This window comes from Schistocerca gregaria, chromosome 2 (assembly GCF_023897955.1).
Source record: "Schistocerca gregaria isolate iqSchGreg1 chromosome 2, iqSchGreg1.2, whole genome shotgun sequence".
NCBI lineage: Eukaryota > Metazoa > Arthropoda > Insecta > Orthoptera > Acrididae > Schistocerca > Schistocerca gregaria.
The window spans coordinates 340884841-340907813 of NC_064921.1; the positions used below are offsets into that span (position 1 = coordinate 340884841).

Consider the following 22973-nt stretch of genomic DNA (forward strand, 5'->3'; position numbering starts at 1 on the left):
ATATTTCTTACTTGGCTGCACCAATTAGTAAATCCTTATCATGTTTACCAGGCACCCACCAATCAGGTATATCTGCAGACACTTGGCACAATTTTAATCTTTCATCTAACTGCGGGTGAACAATTATTTCTTCTCTAATTTTACTTAGCAATTCAATTCGTTCTAACGTCCTGCGAGCTTTGTCTTCACTCAAAGGCTCTACAGGGATATCAGCAAATTCTGCATAAAAAAAATTATAATTATTTTTTCATACCAGGAAACATCCTAACTCAGTTTATGTTCATATGATCTAGTCAATTAACAAAACAATGAATACCTTCTTCTTCTGAGAGTTTCATTCCACAAACTCTCTTGCACATCGCTACAAAAGCTTTATAATACTCTGTGATTGTATCATCAAATTTTTTTTCCAATCTTGACAATGATTTGAATTTTGACCAATCATATTTACCCCGTTTCCTGCAACATGACAAATACACATCTGATTCAAATGATAACTTCTCACAAGGTTTACATACAACACAAGAACTTTACAAATTACAGGAAGGAGTACTAAAAAAAACTGAAATTTTATTTCTTACGAAAAGTCAAACTGAAGGTGATAAGTACCATATAGCAACAACTGTTCAGTTACTAAGAAGAACTTCCAAATAGCTGCTTCCAATACATTCACATTAGGCAACTACAAACATGGCTTTCTCGTGGGCATCTGGTTCTGCTTCCTTCACTCTATGCAAAAAGTTTAGGTACTACTCATGTCTTTAGTGTAGTGAAAAACCTCAGAGGAAGTGCAGATAAATGTAGGCAGAGAAAAATTCTATGAGGTAACAACACGCTACTTTTTGGAACACCACCTTTCCCATATGAAAGAACTTCAACATTAAAAAGCTAGTGTTTCCTCTCCCAACTTTATGTATGTCTGTTGAAAGATGGTTTTTAATTTGTGAGACTCTATGAATTTTGTAAGTAATAAACTAACATGAAAGACTGAAGGCTATCAACAGAGAAAACCTCAAGTTAAGTTCTTTTATTATTCCCTCTCTAAAGGCTATATTTATTTCTGTGGAAGAGACAAATTTGTCCAGGGTGTTAATTACAAAATAAAAAATACATTTAAGTGGCCAACAGCAATATGCACTCAATGGGAAGCAACAGAACTATGCCAAGTGGATTATCTACTACCGGAGTGTAAGATTATACTCTCCCGTCACACCAAAACTCAACTGCATCCATGATGTGCACAACATGAACAGGCTATTGCACAAAAAAATGCAGATGAAGTAGAGTAAATAAAATGTAACCGAGTAAAAAAATAAACATACCCATCATTCACAAGCTATTTATTACCAGGGAAGTACTTCAGTCACTGCCTGTCAGTATGATTCGTGCTGACCAGTAATTAGACTTTTGTCTTTACCAGTAATTACACTTTTGCCTTTAACATTATACTTTGCAAATCCATTTCTTTACACGGAACATAGTTTCCTAAAATTCCGAGTATTCTCGTTTGTGACCCAAGTCTTCTGGGCTCGTTAGAGTAACTGCATTTAATTTCATTTCTTACTGCCATTTATTTCTGTACCTGTACTGCAAAGAAAGTATCAGCTCAACAGTGTAAATGTTGACAGTATGCTTTGTGGTTCTCGTTTGGAAACAAAACTGCACTTGTGCATGATATCTGCTGCTAGCAACGGTGATACCCACTTTATTCTTTGCTCCCGAGCACATCACTTTGCTTCTGCCTCAGATGTTATGGAGGTAAAAATAGAAGGGAGATGGCACTATAGACTTATGCTGTGTGTTATTTTGAAGCCAGTGTGGGTTCGCCAGCCACCATCTTAAATAGCCCAAAACATTAACAGACTACTGTTTACAATTGGTTCTTGTTAATTGTTTCTGTCATTTGCACACAACAACCAATTTAAATACAAAAAATTACAGTGCTTACATGAATATCACAGTGTCAGGAAGGCAATTTCAAACTTTTTTCTGTTCCTGAATGTGTATTTGCTCTAGTAATAAGACACATTTGGCCTCATTAACTTTTTTGAATGTATTTTCAATAACCAAGAAGAGAACGAAATGATGTGAAAAGCATGCTCTTCTAATCCTTAATACCACTTTTACTGTGTTTGTATCAATATCAAGTGAAGCTGGAACACTTAAACCAATGCTTGCGGGTACTGCTTCTTGTTTCTTACATTTCCAGTTCTCAACTCGTATGCACAACATTTGTAAAAAGTTCTTTGATAGCCCACAACTGTGTGCAATGACAAATAAAGCAGGGCATGCTGTCATATCTTGTGCATGTCAATGAAGTACACCATTTGACATTAAATGCAATTAAGGGAATGGTCTAAAATGCTTAGACTCCATAAAATGGATACTCTGCTTATTTAAACGATAGACAGATGTTTGTTATAATTCCTACCAACAACATTTACACATTACAATAAAGATAATCTTTTGCAGAATAGGAGTTGTTGAAGAGAAACATTTTCGGTTTAGTCTCAAATTTAATTTTGCAGTCAGGAATTTTATAACACAGGTAAGTGGTCAAAACTTTTAGTTGCAATATTGTGGCTCTGAGCACTATGGGACTCAACTGCTGTAGTTGTTAGTCCTCTAGAACTTAGAACTACTAAAACCTAACTAACCTAAAGACATCACACACATCCATGCCCGAGGCAGGATTCAAACCTGCGACCGTAGCAGTCACACGGTTCCGGACTGCGCGCCTAGAACCGCGAGACCACTGCGGCCAGCTGCAATATTGTGAAACTCTGTGCTACAGACAACCTTAATGTGATGTAATGAATATCATATTTTTTCTTTTGTTATTGTAAATATGTACACCATTGTTCCTGCTGAAATGTAGTGAATTACTCACAACAAACTTCGAAGGAGAATAAATATACTGTGAAGCGAAACTCTCACGCCGAGCAGCTGGCGAAAGGAATGGTCTCTTATGTTTTTGGCCAAAGCCCTCTTTAGAAAGAAAGCAAAGCACTCACTAACAAACAAGATGGCAGACTAATTCTGAACAACAGGATCACACAACACTTAAACTTTAATTCAAAAACACTACACCATGTCAGAGTTTCATTAGTTCTGGTTTAAAATTTCTTCTGTGGCCTACCCTTCTAGAGGATGCAGGCCAGGAGAATTACAGGAGTGAAGGATATATATGAAGGATAACGCTCTTCTACACAGTTCAGAAAAGCTCGTGCTGTAAGAAATGATCCAGATTGCACAAGTTGTGAAGCAAATATTGAGCTCCAGCATGTTCTGTTTAGCTGGGTGTTTCACTATGTGCTGTCAACACTGCTCTTGAGCGCAGTTTGGCGATGGCCATTCATTCCAGTGGACAGGTGGTATGTAGTCATGCCCATACATAATGCTGAGCAGAAACTGCAGAAGAGCTAGTATATGACAAGGCTGGCTTCACAGGTGCCCTGTCTATGATTGGTAGGAAAATCCTTTGACTGAAGTAGGATGTGCTGGGTGGGTGAATTGGGCAGGTCTTGCACCTGAGTCTTTCACAGGTGATGTGACCCATGTGCCAAGGGGTTGGTGTGATGCCTTCAGCATATCAGGCAAGGGAATTCTCATCACTGGAGATATGCCGTTCATGGGTAGCCAGGCTGTACAGGAGCGAGTTTTGGTATGGAAGGGGTAACAGCTGTCAAAATACAGGTACTGTTGGAGGTTAGTGGGTTTGTAAATGAGCAGAATTGTGGATGGAGCCAACAGAGAAGTGGAGGTCAACATCCAGGAAGGCGGTGTGTTGGACTGAAGAGGACCTGGTGGGCAGATGGGAGAGGTGTTGGGGTTATGAAGGCATGATGATACAGTCTCTTGAACCTGAGTCCAGATCATGAAGATATCATCAGTGAACTAGAATGACAGAAGGGATTTTTGGGCTTTAGGAGACTAGGAATGCTTCCTCTAGATGTCCCAGAAAAAAGATTGGCATGGGGGTGGGGGTTACTAAGCAGGTGCCCATGGCTGTGTTGCAGATTTATTTATGTACCTTCCCCTCATGAGAGGAGTAGCTGTGAGTAAGGACACAGTTTGTGTGGTGTATGAGGAATGAAGTGGTGGGTGAGAAATCTGAGAGCACTGGGGGGGGGGGGGGGGGGGGGGGGGTGTCTGCAACAGCGGAAACACCATATACTGAGGGGGGACGATGTACAGGGAGGTTGCATTAACGGTGACAAGAGGTGGTAATGAGGTGGGTATGGTGGAGAGTTGTTCTAGGATTTGGTTTGTATCTTTGGTGTGAGAGGCTAGACTTTGGGCATTTGGTTGCAGGTCTTGGTCAACATACGCAGCAGTATTCATTTACTGGTATGATCTCAGCTGATTCTCAGGAACTACTTCCAAAACGTATTCAACCCTCCTCACCTGAAGTAAGACTATCTGTTTCCAAATCATTTACTTGAACTGCATTGATATGCCAAGATTCAACATATCTGTCACAGTTTTTCTTTAATAGAGTTGTTGAACTACTGTTTCTGGGAGTATTGGAAACACACATCTAAAACATTTGGGAAATAACTCACTTCTGGCCAACCAATTCAAATTATTCCATCACAATCAGGCTGTCTGCAACAGCTGTAACACACTGTCGTATTTTTCTTTAAAGAAAGTTCACAATCAAAATTCTGACACTGAACTGACAAAATGAGACAGTAAGTGTAATCCTCTCCAGGTTTTGTACTGACACAATGCTGGTGATGGTAATAAAACTTTAACTGTGAAAAGCTATTAACCTGCATTTAAAATGTACATATGAGGTACTAAACAGAAACTTTAAGTGACTAAAGTACTAAAATATAACATAGCAAATAGGTTGGTACAACACTCTAATAAATGTTTGGTAAAAGAAAGGGTACCATCTAAAGAATTTCAGATAAGAAAAAAAATTCTCTTTGCGGTTTCAGTTATAATTAACAAATTACAAAGGCAGACACAAAATGTGTGGCAAGATACCTGTCAAATTCAACCCCAAAAGTTGAAACTGTACGGTAGAAATCAGCCTCCTCACGGCGTGACCACCTTCTCTGATGTATTTCAAGTTTTTGTCTCTCTCTTTCACGAACAATTTGTTCAATTTTCTCCCGCCTCTCCATTTTCTGGAATTAAATCAATTTTTTAAGACTGTAACAGCTAGAAGTTTCAGATAATATAACTATTAATTACTTCAACAAGAACATAATGAAACTGGAAAACGGGGAGAAGAGAACTGTGCACAACAGGACTGGGGTGGAAAAGTGGTGTGCATTATGACTTGTGCAACACATTCCTACAGCACAGAAAGTTAAATTTATTTATTCTGCATGCTAATTTATTTCTCAAAACTACCCATGAAATTAAAGATTACAAAGCAAACCTTGATGCAATATGTAATGTGTATCTATTACCTTATTTTTTCCTTAAAATATGAATTTCTCTGGCCTTAACTTAATGGAGCTAGAATTTTCGTAAGACAAGGAATGTAGCATAATCAATATTTTGATACTCAAGAGCTAGCTCTTTCTAAATGACAGATTCAACAACAATATTATTGTGGATGGTAGCAAGGGCACTTAGGTTGGCTTATCATAGTATTTCAACAGGATATGCTGAACCACTTTACGGTAAATGCACAACTGTCCAGGAAGCATTCATAGTGTGATTATTCTTAATCACCACCATACTTTGTTTACCATAATGGCCACATGTAATAATAGCGTGGTCAGGTAATAGGTATAATAGTTTACATTCAAACAGTTGTAAGCACTTCAATATTCTTTGCTTATGCTGCTAATTTCTCAAAAAGTCAACAACTTACTGGCCATTATAAATTTCTACTTAATTACATTTTAACTTAACTGGAGTTTCTGAACTAATGTTGCTACTTTTAGCATGAAAGCAATTCTGTAATATTTTTACAAATATGGCTACATCCAAAGGGGGCAGTTGACACCATTCCCCGAAACTCTTATGTACATTCAATAGATTCTTTGTAATCAAATCAAAGACTGTCACTTCTCACGTTATTTGCAAACCTAACAGTTGAACCACTCACTTTTGCTTACAATGAGTTATGACAAACATATTTAAAAGTTTGTGCCATTCAAAAGAAAAGTACTGGAAACATATCAAGAGTACAATTTAACTGGACTCCCAAGGAGAAACATAGTTCAGCAATTCAGAATATTTATTTTTGAGGTTTTGTTGTGTTGACTGACTAGGTATGTTCTTGGGATTCTAGTGGAGTTGACTGCATTCTGTACACAATATTTCAACTGCTGACTTCAGGTTTTCCAAAAAGATGTCTAATGTGCTGTACCTGTGTGGAATTGGTTAACCAGACTGAGATACTGTTTATGTCACAGTACTAGTTACAGCACTAACAAGACTCTCTGCACCCACTTATTTCATTGATGCACACATTTTTTTTTCCTTTTTCCCTCACTTTTATTCCTCATGCAATTTAAATCTCCTAAGCTGTTTCTGGCTCTGCAATGACTAGCAAAATTTTAATAAAATGAGCTCCCAAAGTCATGCTTTGTTTAAATTGGAAACTCTATCCATGTTTATAAGGTTTTCTGCCATCAGTATATATGGTTACACATACTTACATTGACTTGCATCAAAGGCAAAATTATAAAATTAACAGGGGCAGTCAAATGAAAGCAATACAGTCGGAAAAAAGTGAACTGTTTCAAAATAATAAAGTATTCACCATAAGCCTTCATGGGAAAATATTTGCTATTGCCTACAGAACCACACCTCTTTGTCAGAAGCAAATAGACAGTCACTAATGTTTTTCTTCAGGGATTCAAAAATAATGAAATTTGCTTCGAGAGAGATTGGAACTATGTGGACGATGATTAAGAGCTTTCCAGAAAAAATTCTGCAGTGTATATGAAACAACAGCCATGCCAGCTCTGGGAAAGTCATGATGACCCCTTTCTTTGACTGCAAGGGCTCACTGCTCATTTACTTTGTAGAACATGGCACCACAATTAACACACAGAGTTACATGGGCACTTTGCAAAAACTGAAGTGTGCCATCTAGTCCAAACAACCAGGAATCTTGATGGACAGCAACATTCTATTGCAAGATAATGGCCACCCACATGTTAACAGGATTGTTTCAGTTATGCTGGACAAGTTTCACTGGGAAGCCCTTACATATCCTCCATATAGTCTCAAACTCTCACCATGTGATTTCTATGTTTTTGGATTCTTGGCCACTGGTTTGTTTCAGATGAAAATATGCATGCCTAGGTGTGATCACGGTTCCACAGGCAACAGCAAACTGTTTTTTTTTTATGAAGACATCGACCATCTTGCATAGTGGAATAAATTTAGTAATAATTATGGTGATTACTTTTGAAATAATAAGAGCTTATTTACTTTTTCTGTTTTCTTGTTTTCATTTGACTGCCGCTTTTACTCTGCCTCGGGAGACAAAATACTATTACTACTGATGGACACCTTTGACAGAGGGAAAAGTTACAAAGGAATAGCAGCTCACTGATCAATGAGACCCAGGCATAAGAGGGACCCACCTGTTTGTGAGAATGAGTGGAAAACAAAGATAAAAGGAAAAAGCATCTGAGGTATCAGGAAGTAATGGTTAGTAAATTGTTAAGCATTGTGCCATCTGTTGTGAGAATGAGGGTAAACAAAGGTGAAGGACGAGGCATCAGCAAGAAAGTAGGAAGTCAGGTATAATACACTGGTAAGCACTCATCCATCTTTACTCGAGATATGACACACATACAGACTGAGAAATAAAGACGGTAAAAGGAAGAGAAATGAGAAGTGAAATGAATAGCACAATTAAAAAGTGAAAAAAGAATCAGGAGAAAACAAAGATATCATGTGAGTGGATGAAAGTTGACTAGTGAGAAAATAAAACAGGTTTAAAAAGGCTTTCACAAGCTACTCATTGTCTCCCTAGCAAACTTCACTGTTGAGGCCCGACATACAAACAAATCGGGTAGAATGCTGTGGGAACCAGGATGGCTGCATGCTGTGCTAACCTTCTGATGGACCACAAAGATGATGTAGTCCTTATGATACACAAGTCTGGTCTCCTGGATTGGTAAGCATTTATGGCATTTCGTGATCTGGGACTTATAGCGAATAAGAACTTTGTCACTTCCTTTAACAATGAAATTACTTTTTCCAAATCAAATTCATGTGCTTTTTCTAAATGCAAAGCCATCTCCTTTGACTATCTCCAGATTATTGAAGCTCATGTCCAAAATTCATTCCACACAAAACCTACCAATAAGCAGTAATACCTGCACTTTTGACAGCTGCAACTCCAACATCAAAGACTGCTTTCTGTACATCCTACACACCCCTGGCAAGGAGATCTGTTACACAACCAAACCCCAACATCTACAAGAACGAACTTTCCTTTCTTAACTACCTCGCAGATCAAACCTACACAGAACTTTCTTGAATAGTATTCTCTATCTTAAACACTGATTAATATGGCTGCTATTTTCCAAGAAATTCTAGCCATAACTTTACCAAGTCAATCACTGAAATGCGATTCTCTTTCCTTGATATCTTCCCTATAATAGACCACCCCCCAACCTTCCACTGTCTTCCTAATCTCAGTGACATCGTAAAACCATGAATATGCCAAACTACTACCCCTACCCCAAGATTCCTACTCGTGCAACCCTTGCCATTAATAAAACATGTCCACATGGATCCATCCACAGCCACTCTAACACTGGTAAACCTTGGTAAATACTACATAAAAATAGAGCAACTGTGAAATCACATGTTCACCAAGTAAATTTTATTCACTGCATGGAGAGGAATGACCACCAACATCACACTGGCTGAGTGTGCATGCTAAGCATGTTCTCACAATGGGCGTCTCAAAGTATTTATTAAATAATGCTCAGCACACGTTTACTTGTAGCTCTCAGAACTGGTCGAACCTGTCTGATATAGTGGTCAAGTGTGTGTGAGGTATGCTTGCTTGTGTGAAGGTGTGCATTTTCTTTTATGAAGTGTAGTAGTAGTAGTAGTAGTAGTAGTAGTACGGGTTAAGCCTCTTCCTCTTTTGTCTGTCCATAGCCAGTCTTTTCATTTCTCAATATTTGCCTCCTTTGATATTGTCCAACATTTGATACCTTCTTTTTCCTCTTCCCTTTTCCCTCCACCATTCCTTCTATAAACAGCCCCTCCTCAAACAATGTCCAATCCACTTCGGTTTTCTTTTTCTGATCACTTTCAGCATGTTCCTTTCTTCTCCAACTCTTCTTAATACTTCTTCATTCCTTACTCGGTCTTCCCATTTCACTTTTTCCATTCTTCTCCATATCCACATCTCTAGTGCCTCCAATAACCTTTCATCTTCGTTCCCCAATGTCCAGGTCTCCGCATCATATAGTGAAACGCTCCAGATGTAACATTTGGCAAGTCTTTTCCTCAGATCTTTGTTTGGTGGTCCACAAAGTACATTCTGTTTCCTCTTGAATCCTCCTTTTGCAATTGCAATTCTTCTCCTAATTTCTGTTGAACAATACATATAATCTATTATTACACTTCCGAGGTAATTGAAGTTATTCACTTCTTCTATTTCCTCTCCCCCTATTTTCATATGGAATTTTCTCCCCTTTCCTTCAGTTACCATGCTTTTCATTTTCTTATTAATCTTCATTCCATATTCTTCTAATTTTGTGTTTAGATCATCTAACATTTGTTCCATCTCTCTTGCACACACTGCCACCACAATCATGTCATCTGCAAATCTTATACACTCCACTCTCTGGCCCCTATACAAACTCATCTCTTTCCATCAAAACTTTCACTAATAATTTCCCCCAGATATATATTGAACAGTGTTGGTGATAAACAACAACCTTGTCTTACAACTCTTCCCAGTTCAATTTCTTCACTCATCACACCACCTATTCTTACTCTTGCTCTCTGGTTCAAATATAAAGTTCTAATTAGCTGTCTATCACTCCTATCATCTCCATGTTTCCTTAGGATTTGCATCAGTTTGTCCCATCTGACAAAGTCAAAAGCCTTCTCAAGATCAATGAACACAACATACAACTTCTTTTTCTTCTCTGTGTACCTCTCCCCTATCACTCTCAGTAGCCCAATGGCATCTCTTGTTCCCACTCCTTCTAGAAGGAGGTTTGGCCAAAAGCTAAATGTTTAACAGTCTTTTTGTTGTACCTGTCTGCAACTTTGCATGCCATCTTTACAATGAGTAGCAATCTATCCTTTTCTTAATATTGTTGATATTCCAACTTGGACTTTCCATTGTTTGATATGATGCAATTTCTATTTCATTGTCAATTCTACTGTCCTCGAGCTTGCTGACAGATCTTAAAATCAACTGAACTTAATACATCAGTAGCAATCTTCAGATGATACACTGTTGTTCAGTCTCAGCAAACTGACACCAATGCTGAAGACAGCAACTTTATATGGGTCACAGGAAATTGATGGTTCAGCTGATAGTTGCTGCCCCAAAACTAATAAATACAAACACTGCTTCCATATAGTATCCATTGGACAAAAATGACAAATATAAAAATCTCCTGGCAGCTGACTTGGAAGTCCTTTTCAATGTAGGGTTCCGCATCTTGCTTAAATTGTTCATTAGACCCCTTTCATGGTGTCACGTATCTCTCTAATCTGTGCCTACTGGCAAAACCAGCTATTGAGGTTAAACAACTCCTAAAATTTTCCCATTTTCGAAGATACACTCCCGATATGACACAGGAAAGGAATCTGTCTACATACATCTTCATATCATAGTCTAGAACTAAAGGTTTGAAATATCTGGCACTCAAAATATCTGTTCTGCTTCGACACAGACTTCTAGCATCTGGTCTACTTTTTAAGCTGTCAGTACCAGAAAAGGTGTATGCTCTTCATACTAACATTTTAAAAGCCCTGGAGCGTTGGTATAGCAACTCACTGGATGCAGACACTGGTCCATAAGCACACATATACAATAAACACCAAGTGCCAAAGTTTCATAATTTCTTCTTTAGGTTAATACATCCAAACACCAACATTTCCATAATTTCTGTCTAAATGTGATGCTGGAACTAATACACTGAAAATGTTCCACAAAATGGCTGACAGTATGTAATGTGTGTGGCCAGATCATCTACAGTGGCAGCAATGTACCTCCAGCAATGTGTCGGTATTAAAGATTCTGTCTTGAGTGCTCTGGCCTAAATATCTTGTACAAGTGCAGCAACTACAGGTGAAACTCAGCCAAATGCCTTTTATTAATAAAAGTAATAGTTTTGGATAACTGACAAAGTTTTTTCTCAAAGCGAAGTAACCAAGAAGGGAGAAGAGATACTACTGCTGAATACAGGGTGTGGCAAAACATCCTCCCTAATTGGAATGTTCAAACAAAAAACAGCCAGATCAAAAGAAAGAAAACTGTAATAACATTAAAGACATATACACAATGGAAATTTTTAAACAATGTTTCACTGAAGTGGTGTCCTCCATTATCAATGTATTGTTCAATGTGATTTAGGAAATTCTGCATTAATCTAATGAACATTTCTGGTGCAAGAACACCAGTTTCTTTCTGTGGTGGTTGTTGGGATTTTTAAGGGGGTCTAAACAGCTAAGGTCATCAATCCCCCATTCCAAAAACAGGCGAGACAAAAAGTTAAGGAGCAGGTAAAACCCCAAGGGGGAGGAGACTACCCTAACCCCCCCCCCCCCCCCCCCCCGCAAGTCACTGAAAGAACACAAATGTAGCAGCGAACACTACAGACAAGAAGAGTACAGATGAACAACGGACAGAAAGAAATAGAAGAAAAGAAGAGGGACGGAGACTGGTTGACTGACCATGAGAACAAAAAAGGGAAAGAGTCAACCATCCGAATACACACTAAAATCTGCAACCAATTATGAGAGACTAGAGGACAAGAGACACAGAAAGGGAAAGGTGCAGGACCTCCCTAAATGGAACCATAAAAAGGACTACCACGGATAAAATTTAAAACGTTGTCAGCCATGGAGGCATCGTCGCATAAAACCAAAGGCAACGTGCCCGGGAGATTAAAAGACTGCCGGAGGGTGCGCAGTCGGGAACACTCCAACAAAAAAATGTGGGCGACCATCAACCGGGACCCACAGGGGGGGGGGATCCTCCTGATGCAAAAGATGTCCATGCGTCAGGTAGGTATGGCCGATACGAAGCCGACACAGGACGACAGAGTCCCTGCGAGAAGCCCGCAGGGAGGACCGCCACACATTGGTCGTCTCCGTAACAGCCCGCAGTTTATTCGGCGATGTCAGGCTACGCCACTCATCATGCCACATCCCAAGCACCTTACGGCACAATACCAGCTGCAGATCACGAGCCAGGAGGCCGATCTCCAAAGTGGGGGTGTTGATCACCCCTTTGGCCAGCCTGTCGACACGTTCGTTCCCCGGGATGCCAACATGACCTGGCGTCCGAACAAAGACCACCGAACGACCAGAGTGAGTAATGGCAAAAACAGACTCCCGAATAAAGGATACCAGAGGAGAAGAGGTATAGCAGCGGTCGATAGCCTGGAGGCTGCTCAGGGAGTCACTACAGATGACGATGGACGTACCTGAGCAGGAACGCATACGATCAAGAGCGCGCAATATGGCCACCAGCTCTGCAGTAAAAATACTGCAGCCAGCCGGCATGGAGTGCTGTTCAACATGGGCAGTGTGAGCAAAAGCATAGGCAGTACGACCATCAACCAGGGAACCATCAGTGTAGACAGGCTCACAGCCTGAAAATGAGGCGAGGAGCGAAAGAAAACGGCGACGGAGGGCCACAGGTGGAAACGAGTCCTTGGGTCCCTGTGCCAAGTCCAGGCGGACGGACGGCCGGGGCATACACCAGGGAGGCGTGGGTGCACGGCAGAAGAGGGAATGATCCCAGTTCCGACAGCAGTGACTGGACGCGGACAGCAATGGAAAGCCCACACCTAGGTCGCCATTCGGGCAGAGGGAGGACCATGGCAGGGAAAAGCAGGCGATGATTGGATTGGCCTGGCGAGCAATGCACGTGGACAGCATAGTCGGCGAGTAGTCGGTGGCAGCGAATCCGCAGCGGGGGAACCCCGGCCTCCACCAGTAGACTATTCACGGGGCTCGTACGGAAAGCGCCAGTTGCCAGCCGAACCCCACAGTGGTGTATGGGATCCAACATCGTCAACACTGAGGGTGATGCAGACCCATAGGCTAGGCTCCCATAACCAAGCCTGGACTGCACAAGGGCTCTGTACAATCGCAACAGCATGCAGAATTCTGCACCAAAAGATGCGTGGCTCAGGCAGCGGAGGGCGTTGAGGCGCCGCCAGCACTTTTGCTTCAGCTGAGAAATATGAGGAACCCATGTGAGCCGGGCATCAAAGACAAGTCCTAAGAAGCGGCTAGTGTCGGCCACTTCAAGTAGGTGCCCGTCGAGGTAAAGTTCAGGATGAGGGTGGACCGTCCGACGCCTGCAGAAGTGCATAACTCGAGTCTTGGCTGCAGAGAAATGAAAACCATGAGTCAGAGCCCATGATGCTGCCTTGCGAACGGCTACTTGCAGCCTGCGTTCGGCAACTCCCGTAGTCGTTGAGCTAAATGAGATGCAGAAGTCGGCATACAAAGAAGGAGACACCGACGACCCCACGGCTGCAGCCAGACCATTAATGACCACTAGAAATAAGAAGACGCTCAACGCCGAGCCCTTCGGGACCCCATTTTCTGTATATAACATGAACTAGATGCGGCACCGACTTGCACCCGGAAAGAGCGGCACAATAAAAAGTTTTGAAGAAAAGCTGGGAGCTGACCACGAAGACCCCACTCATGCAACATAGCAAGGATGTGATGCCTCCATGTGGTGTCATATGCCTTCCGCAGATCAAAAAATACAGCAACGAGATGCTGACGGCGGGCAAAGCCCATACGGATAGCAGATTCCAGCCGCACCAAATTGTCCACAGCAGACCAGCCCCGACAGAAGCCACCTTGGGATGGAGTGAGGAGACCGCGCAACTCAAGGACCCAACACAAATGCCGCCCCACCATACGTTCGAGCAATTTGCACAAACGTTGGTGAGGGTAATGGGACGATATCTGTTCACTGCCAGAGGGTCCGCACTGGGCTTCAAGATGGGGACAATAACACCCTCTTGCCATTGCGACGGGAACACGTCCTCACTCCAAATGCGGTTAAAGATGGTGAGGATGTGTGTCTGGCAGTCCCGGGAGAGATGCTTCAGCAACTGCACGTGGATGCGGTCTGGTCCTGGTACTGTATCAGGGCAATCGGCGAGGGCAGAGAGGAATTCCCACTCGCTGAAAGGAGCATTGTATTTTTCAGAACGACACGTGCGGAATGATAACCGCGTCCGCTCGGCTCGCTCCTTTAGAGAGCGAAAGGTGGGGGGTAAGTTGCAGTCGCAGAGCTCGTAGCAAAGTGCGCAGCAAGGTGGTCAGCAATGGCTGCAGCATCCGTACAGACAGCGCCGTCCAGGGAGATTCCAGGGACACCCATAGGGGTCTGATATCCATAAATCTGCCGGATCCAGGACCACCCGATCGAGGGGGAGACACGGGAGCCCAAGGACGAGACATACCTCTCCCAGCACTCCTGCTTACGCCATGCAATGACGACGGGCAAAGGCACAGAGCCTCTTAAAGGCGATGAGGGTCTCCAGAGACGGGTGCCGCCTATGACGCTGGAGAGCCCGCCTACGGCCGCGAATAGCCTCAGCAATCTCCGGCGACCACCAGGGTACAGCCTTCCTCCGAGGGAGTCCGGAAGAGCGGGGGATGGCAGCCTCGGCCGCAGAAATGATTGACGGGGTCAAGACACGGACCACCTCGTCAATGTCACCCTGTGGGGGAGACGCAATGGTGGCAGCGGAAGTAAAAGCCGGCCAGTCAGCCCTGTTGAGAGCCCAGCGGGGCAGGCACCCAGAAGAATGACACGGGGGCAGTGACAAATAGATGGGAGAATGGTCACTACAACACAGGTCAGAATGCACTCTCCAGTGGAGGGATGGGACAAGTCCGGGGCTGCAAAATAAGAGATCGATGGCCGAGAACGAGCCATGGGCCACACTGAAATGCGTGGGAGCACCAGTGTTCAAGAGGCTAAGGTCGAGCTGAGCCAACACATGTTCAAGAGGCTAAGGTCGAGCTGAGCCAACACATGCTCCATGGCACGACCATGGTCATCGGAGACAGTCCCACCCCATAGAGGGTTGTGGGCATTGAAATCACCCAGAAGCAGCAATGTTGGCGGGAGTTGAACCAGCAGCGCAGCCAAGACATGTCGGGGGGAGCTCCCCATCCGAACGAATGTAAACAGAGCAAACAGTAATAGCCGGCGAGAGCTCTACCCTGACAGCGACAGCCTCTACAGGCGTCAGGAGGGGTACGGGCGAGCTACAGACAGAGTGGTGAACAAAGAGGCAAACACCACCTGACGCTCGTTGACAGGCAGCGTGGTTCTTATAGTATCCCTGATAACCGTGAAGGGCGGGGGTCCGCATTGCTGGAAACCAAGTTTCCTGAAGAGCAATGCAGAGAACAGAGAAACACTCAGAAGCATCCGGAGCTCAGGCAGGTGGTGGAAATAACCGCCCCAATTCCACTGGAGAACGGAAGCAGGACGGGACCGGGAGGGTGTGAAGGCGACTAAGAGGCAGACGGCGCCTCAGAGCCAACGGCCGCCACCGGAGGAGAGTCAGCTGCGTCCATAGGATAGGCCCCCCGAGGGTTCCGTGAGGGCGAGATCCGCGGCAGAGGCGAGGATCTCCACCTCATCCCCAGAGCCAGAACTATTGACAGCAGGCGGTACTGAAACCGCCAGAAAGTTCTTCTTCTTGGACACGTTCCGTTCCTTCTTCTCATGTCTGTCCTTAGGGTTAGAGAGCTGGGAGAGTTTCTCTGAAGGAGCGTCGGAGGCTGACAAAGACACAGAAGCCCTATAACCAGCAGGTGGCGGAACCTTCAGCACTGGCTGACATCCGGCTGGGTAGGAGAAGAAACGGAGGAAGGGAGAGCCCCGAGGGACACCTCCCGCGAGAGAGCAACCGGCAGAGACAACGCCGGCGGTGAAGGAGGGGGAGGGCTCGAGCCCTCCCGGTTTTGGAGAAGATGTCACTCCCGAAGTAAGCGTGGGGGGAGCGACAGAAGAGGGTTTGCCCCCAACAGCGAAGGGGGCAACAGAGGAAGGTCTGCCCCCAACAGCGAAGGGGGCAACAGAGGAAGGTCTGCCCCCAACAGCGAAGGGGGCAACAGAGGAAGGTCTGCCCCCAACAGCGAAGGGGGCAACAGAGGAAGGTTTGCCCCCAACAGCGAAGGGGGCAACAGAGGAAGGTTTGCCCCCAACAGCGAAGGGGGCAACAGAGGAAGGTTTGCCCCCAACAGCGAAGGGGGCAACAGAGGAAGGTTTGCCCCGAGACACTAGGGGGGCAGACAGAGATGCACAGCCCCGAGGGCCCACTGAAGGCGGCACTGATGAGGCGACAACTGCCTCTCACGAGGGCGATGATAACGTGGCTGCAGCATAAGATGTTTGAAGGGAAGCAGGATACAACCTTTCAAATTTCAGTTTTGCCTCTCGGTAAACCGGTCCAGGGTCTTAAATTCCATTATCTTCCGCTCCTTATGAAGAATGGGGCAATCCGGTGAGCATGGAGAGTGGTGCTCCCCACAGTTGACACACACAGGCGGAGGCGCACATAGAGAATCAGGATGAGAGGGGCGTCCGCAATCTCGACATGTGGCGCTGGATGGGCTACGGGAGGACATATGCCCAACTTCCATCACTGGAAGCACCGCATCGGGGGAGGGACGTATGGCTTGACGTCACAACAGTACACCATTACCTTTGACCTTCTCGATCAATAAAGTACACTTGAAGGCCAAGATAAAGGAACCAGTGGCCACCCTGTAGTCTTGGGTCCTCTATGCACACGACAGACAAAATGCACACTACGTCGTTCCAAGTCGGCTCTCAGCTCGTCGTCGGATTGTAACAATAGGTCACGATGGTAAATAATCCCCTGGACCATACTTAAGCTACTGTGGGGAGTGACGGTAACAGGGACGTCACCCAGCTTATCACACAAGAGCAACGCCCGTGACTGGGCTGGGGAGGACGTCTTGAGGAGGATGGACCCATTCCTCATTTTAGACAACCCCGCCACTTCCCCAAACTTATCCTCCAGGGGTTTCACAAAAAACAGAGATTTTGTCGTAAGAAAGGAGTCGCCATCAGTCCTGCTGCAGACAAGGTATTGTGGTATGTAAGGCTCCCGCTTGGCACTAGACCCGCGTCCCTCCCACAGCGCAGCCAACGAGGGGAACGACTGAGGGTCATATTGCGTAGCATCAAATTTAATTCTGCCTCGCTTAGAGATGCTGGTGGCCGTGCGACCACCAGCTTGGTGAGATTTTTTGCTCTTCATTGCGCCACATCCGCCCAGGTGCCACCTACTCTGAACGAGGGCTCTCCCCAAGGGCGCCACCCAGCCAAAGCAACAGGTACCTGGCCGATATCCCGTTGCCCAGAGCCCCCGTGCCCCAGACAAGATGGGCACATACTCCTTGGCATGCATGGGGAGGAAACAGCTCTGGCATCTGTAGTGCGATCCCTGCGTGGTCAGGGGGCTACCACCAAGAGGGTACATGATGACCCCACCACAACGGACTGGCTACCGTGCTGGATTTTAGGTGTTGAAAGGGTCCACAGTTGTCGTGGGCGCTAAGAAGGGGATTGCGCACAAGACGAGGAGGCAACCCAGAAGACATGGGGTGTAAATCCCTCCACATGACAATAGATAACATGCAAGATGGAGGTGCACGATGGACCAATAGAAAAACACCACATAAGGCGTCCTTCCCCAAATGGGACGCACTAACAACGGAAATTTGGAAAAATTGGAGGTCAAACCCAAGAAGGGACCATCACATAAGGCCGAAACGTTTGAGACTCCTTTTAGTCGCCTCTTACGACAGGCAGGAATACCGTGGGCCTATTCTAACCCTCGAACCCGCAGGGGGATTTCTTTCTGTAGAGCTGGCAGAGCGCTTGGCTAAAGTTTGAACACCTCAACCATAAGACCTCTCTCAGGTGAGAGAGAGAGAGAGAGAGAGAGAGAGAGAGATGTGGTGATTCTGCTGGTTGGACAACATTGACAAGTGAAGAAATTAAGCCTTTGGGAAACATTTGTCTCGGCACTTTGAGACAAATTTGAGTTGTACAAGTGGTGGCTCCATCCTGGTGAAACAGTACCTGGCCAATTTGTGGCCACCGAGTCTTGGTGCAAAAAAGGTGTTTGTAATACGAGTGTATAACTGAGAGTTTACTGTCGCAAATCCAAGTCTTTTATTTTATTTTTTAAAGCAAGGTGTAATGACCAATCATCCCAACTCTCAACTGCACATTATACAGTAACACAGTCATCATGTAATGGGTTTTCATCAAGTTTATGAGGGTTCTGCCCATTCCAATACCAGAAATTCTGAGAAGCAATATATCTAGCTAAATGAAAATGTGTGTAACTCAAAAGGACCACAGCTTCTTCAGGCATATTTCAATAATGTTTAAACATGATGCGTGAGTTCATGTGCAAACAACTATTTAACAAACAACATTTATGTTGCAACACGATTGTGCACATAAAGACTAAGAATCGTGACTTTGTAATAGCCCATCTGGCAAGGGCACGACAAGGTCATTTAAGAGACTTCAAGTGCAATTTTTTTCCATGGAGCTCAAATAGACTTATATCAGCATATTATGATCTGTGGTTAAAAAAGCAGAATATGTCATTGAGTTCACCTTGTCGTTCAATAAAGCACCTGCTTGAACTGACAACCTACATGGTCAGCACGGAGCTGAGCATGACCTTTTGAGGACAGTCTGGCACACTGCAACATATCCCATTCAACAAATTAGCTGGCTACCAGGGGAGGATTTCAGTCACAGCCCAGAACCATAGGCTAGTTCTGCAGATATCTGATGAAACTGGCCTGCCGACCTGAGGCTCATCATTTCCCCACTAATGTGCAGGCTTCAAGAGCTCTGATCTGCCCACAGGCAGAGTCCATTCGTGTCTGGGGACAAATCAGCGGATTTTTGTACCCCTGACTTCAGGGTATACTCGGTAGGCTGGATACCACAAGTGAAGGATTTCAGGAGCTGTGACTGTGTCTCATCCTCAAGTACGTTGTATAGTGTGGCATCTTATTTATTGTAGCATATTTTCACACTCTGAAAGTACTTTGTATATTTGAGAGAAAGTATTGACGAGGCTAGGAAGAAAGCTGGGGCAAAAGCCAGCTGCTTGAACCTTTGTATTGTACAGTAATTCATAAATCCCGTAAAACAATGAGTTAACACAGTTATGGGTAATTGCCTACAATAATGAATATAGTATGAGCAACATTTTATTGGCAGTCACTACAGTGCGTGGGAGCGCAGGAGCAGCTGGCAGCAGTTTGCGAACTGCTGAATATGCTGTTGGCTACTGCCAATCACCATCAGGCTGCTGCCTCAGGGTGTACCAGTGGTAGAGAATCTGGCATGTTGTGTGGGACACCTCAGGTGTAACTTGTTTTGCCTGCGGGCTCCGCTTCTGAGGCACCTCCTAGTGTACCCGACATGGTGGATCCTCCTCCACAGCAGTGCGATTGGCAGATGGTAACGCGTTTGCATTACTCCAGGCAAAGGGCCAATATGGAGCTGGCCGCCTCGCCTCGCCCATTCACCCTGAGGGTGGACAGGTGGCTTCTCCTTAAGCAGGGTCTGAGCAGGCACATGTGGAGAGGGGGTTGACTAGCTCCAACATGAAGCATGTTAAGGAGCCCTTTCGGAACAGTGTTCGGGAGTGGAAAGAAAGCCAATGTATGTTTGATATGTCTACTGGAGGGGCGGGGAGGGGGGTTGCCGTGTCTTATCAGAGATGTGGAGGCACCCTTCCTTGTGGCTCTTGTGCCTGCAGGGTGCAGTTGCCTGAATTATGTGGCTCACATCAGCACAATGACAACTGTCACATGGACTCTGAGGTGATCCTCAGTTCATACAGGCAGCTGGCAGAGATGGTGAAGACTGCTGACAGAGCTTGCAATTTGCAGCATCGTTCATAGAGTTGATTGGGGTCCTTTGGTTTGGAGATGATTGGAGGGTTTCAAACAAAGAATTCATCGACTCTGTGATGGTCTTGGCTGCAGATTTCTAGAACTGCGTTATCGTTTGGGGATTTGTAGGACTCCCTTTTGATAGGTCAGGGATGCACTATACAAAGGAAGCAGCTACTTGGATAGCAAAATACTTGTGGAGTGCACGAGGGTTTTTTAGGCTAGGAAGTGGTATAAGGTGCCCTGATGAACACTCATGTATAGGATGGGGACACAAAAATTAATAAATCAGGCAAGAAGGCGACGATAGTGTTTGTTAGATAGAGCAGGTAAGCAGTTACTAACATCTCAGACAGTGAATTGGCATCACTTAGATCCAGAAAGTTGGATGTAGAGGAATTATGGGCACAGTTTAAGCAGATTGTAAATTGTGATCTGGAGAGAGATGTGACTAGTAAGTGGATAAAGGATGGAAAAGACCTATCATGGTTTAATAAAGAAATTCGGTGGATGCTGAGGAAACAGGGGCTGTTGTACTCACAGTTCAAAAGGGAGGTCATAAACAATAACAAGCAAAGGTTAGTACTGATTTGTGAATCAATGATAAGATATAGGTGTGATGCATACAATAATGTCACAACTTAGTAAAATATCTGGCAGAGAACCCAAGAAAATCTGTCATACGTAAAATTGCTAAGTGGATCTAAGGCTTCCATTTAGTCCCTTTTGACGGGTCAGGTACGGCTGTTGAAGATAGCAAAACAAAAGCCAAGGTTTTAAATTTCACATGCAAGAAATCGCTTATATAGGAGAATCGTACAAACATACCGTCATCTGACTATCAGACAGACTCCCACATGAACAACATATTAGTAAGCATACCTGGCGTACATAAGCAACTTAACGATTTGAAAGCAAATAAATCACCAGGTCTGGATGGCATCCCAGTTCTATTTTACAAAGAGTACTCTATGGCACTGGCCCCTTTCTTAGCTTGCATTTATCATCAATCTCTCGCCCAGCACAAAGACCCAAGTGACTGGAAAAAAGCTCAGGTGACTCCTCTACACAAGAAGTGTAAACGAACAGGCCCACAAAATTATAGTCCAATATCTTTAACTTCGGTTTGATGCAGAATTTGAACATATTCTCAATTTGAATATAATAAACTTTCTTGAGACCAAGAAGCTTAAGTGCACAAATCACCATGGTTTTAGAAAGCATCGCTTGTGTGAAACTCCATTTGCCCTTTTCTCATGATATACCGAGAACTCTGGATGAAGGCCAACAGGCAGATACCATATTTCTAGATTTTCAGAAAGCATTTGATAGTGCCCAAATGCAGGCTGTTAAACAAGGTATGGGCATACGGAATAGGTTCACAGATATGCGAGTGGCTTGAAGATTTCTTAAATGATAGAATCTAGTATGTTGTCCTTAATGGCAAGTGTTCATCAGAAACAAGGGTATCGTCAGGAGTGCCCCAGGGAAGTGTGATAAGACTGCTGTGTTCTCTACACACACACATAAACAATTTGACTGACAGGATGGGCAGCGATCTGTGGCTGTTTGCTGATGCCGTGGTGTATGGTAAGGTGTCAAAGTTTAGTGACTGTAGGAAGATATCTTTGACAAAATTTCCTGTTTGTGTTAAACGGCAGCTACCACTATATATGGAAAAACTTAAGTTAATGCAGATAAGCACGAAGTCAAACGTGTAATGTTCAGATACCAGTGCCCTGTTTGACACAGTCAAGCCGTTTAAGTATGTGGGCATAATTTTGCAAAGCAATAAGGGTTGGAACAAGCATGTGAGAACTGTGGTAGGTAAGGAGAACGGTCAACTGTTGTTTATTGGAAGAATTTTAGGAAAGAGTGGTTTGCCTGTAAAGGAGACAGCATATAGGACACTGGTGTTACCTATTCTTGAGTGCTGCTAGAGTGTTTGGGATCCACACCAGTTCAGGTTAAGGGAAGTCACTGAAGCAATTCAGAGGTGGGCTGCTAGAATTGTTACCAGTAAGTTCGAACACTACACAAGTATTGCAGAGATTCTTTGGGAACTGAAATCGGAATTCCTGGTGGAAAGGTGATATTCTTTTCGAGAAACATTTATTGAGAAAGTTTAGAGAACCAGCATTCGAAGCTGACTGCAGAACAATTCTACTCCCGCCAACATACATTGTGCCTAAGGACCACGAAGATACAAGAAATTAGGGTTCATATGAACGCATACAGACAGTCATTTTTCCCTTGCTCTATTTGCAAGTGGAACAGGAAAGGAAATGACAAGCAGTGATATGGTGTACCCTCCACCACGCACCATACAGTGGCTTGCAGAGTATCAAAGTAGATGCATGTTTTTGAGGTATTCTTTTGTTTGGCACTATTGCTAGTTTTTATAATACTTTGGTCCACAGATCAAATACTGTCTAGAAATATTTTATTTATCACTTTGTTTACATGACATATAAGTAAACAAACCATTTCATCTACTGAAACAAAAACGAGGTTTCTCAGTGTTTCTTTTTTTCTTTTTCTCCTCCTACAGGTATCCCTGACATATTTGAAATTCTTTGATTTCTGGAACTTGTGGCAACCCTATTGTAGCAACTAAAACTTGCAGTCGCCTGAAAATCATTCATCATTAGCAAATTTTGATTATCACCTACATTTCTCTGGCAGGCCTGTTATAATTTGTTTCTTGTGGCAAAACACAGCAAGGTTTACACAATGTCACCTCAGTAACGTCTTAATGTAGCTGCAATTGTGATAGACTACTGGAATAGAGGATTATTAAATGGGGAACTGAGGATTCATCAGGT

General features: G+C 44.0%; 1 protein-coding gene across 1 annotated transcript in view; it reads right to left on the bottom strand.

The window, feature by feature from the left end:
- LOC126337009 (chromodomain-helicase-DNA-binding protein 7) overlaps window positions 1-22973 on the bottom strand; it is a gene marked incomplete at its 3' end in the record, with an annotated part of 254459 nt that overhangs the window by 11141 nt on the left and 220345 nt on the right. Inside the window, 3 exon segments of the mRNA XM_050001259.1 lie at window positions 12-219; window positions 317-459; window positions 4996-5138. Of these exon segments, the coding sequence (XP_049857216.1) occupies window positions 12-219; window positions 317-459; window positions 4996-5138 (494 nt within the window).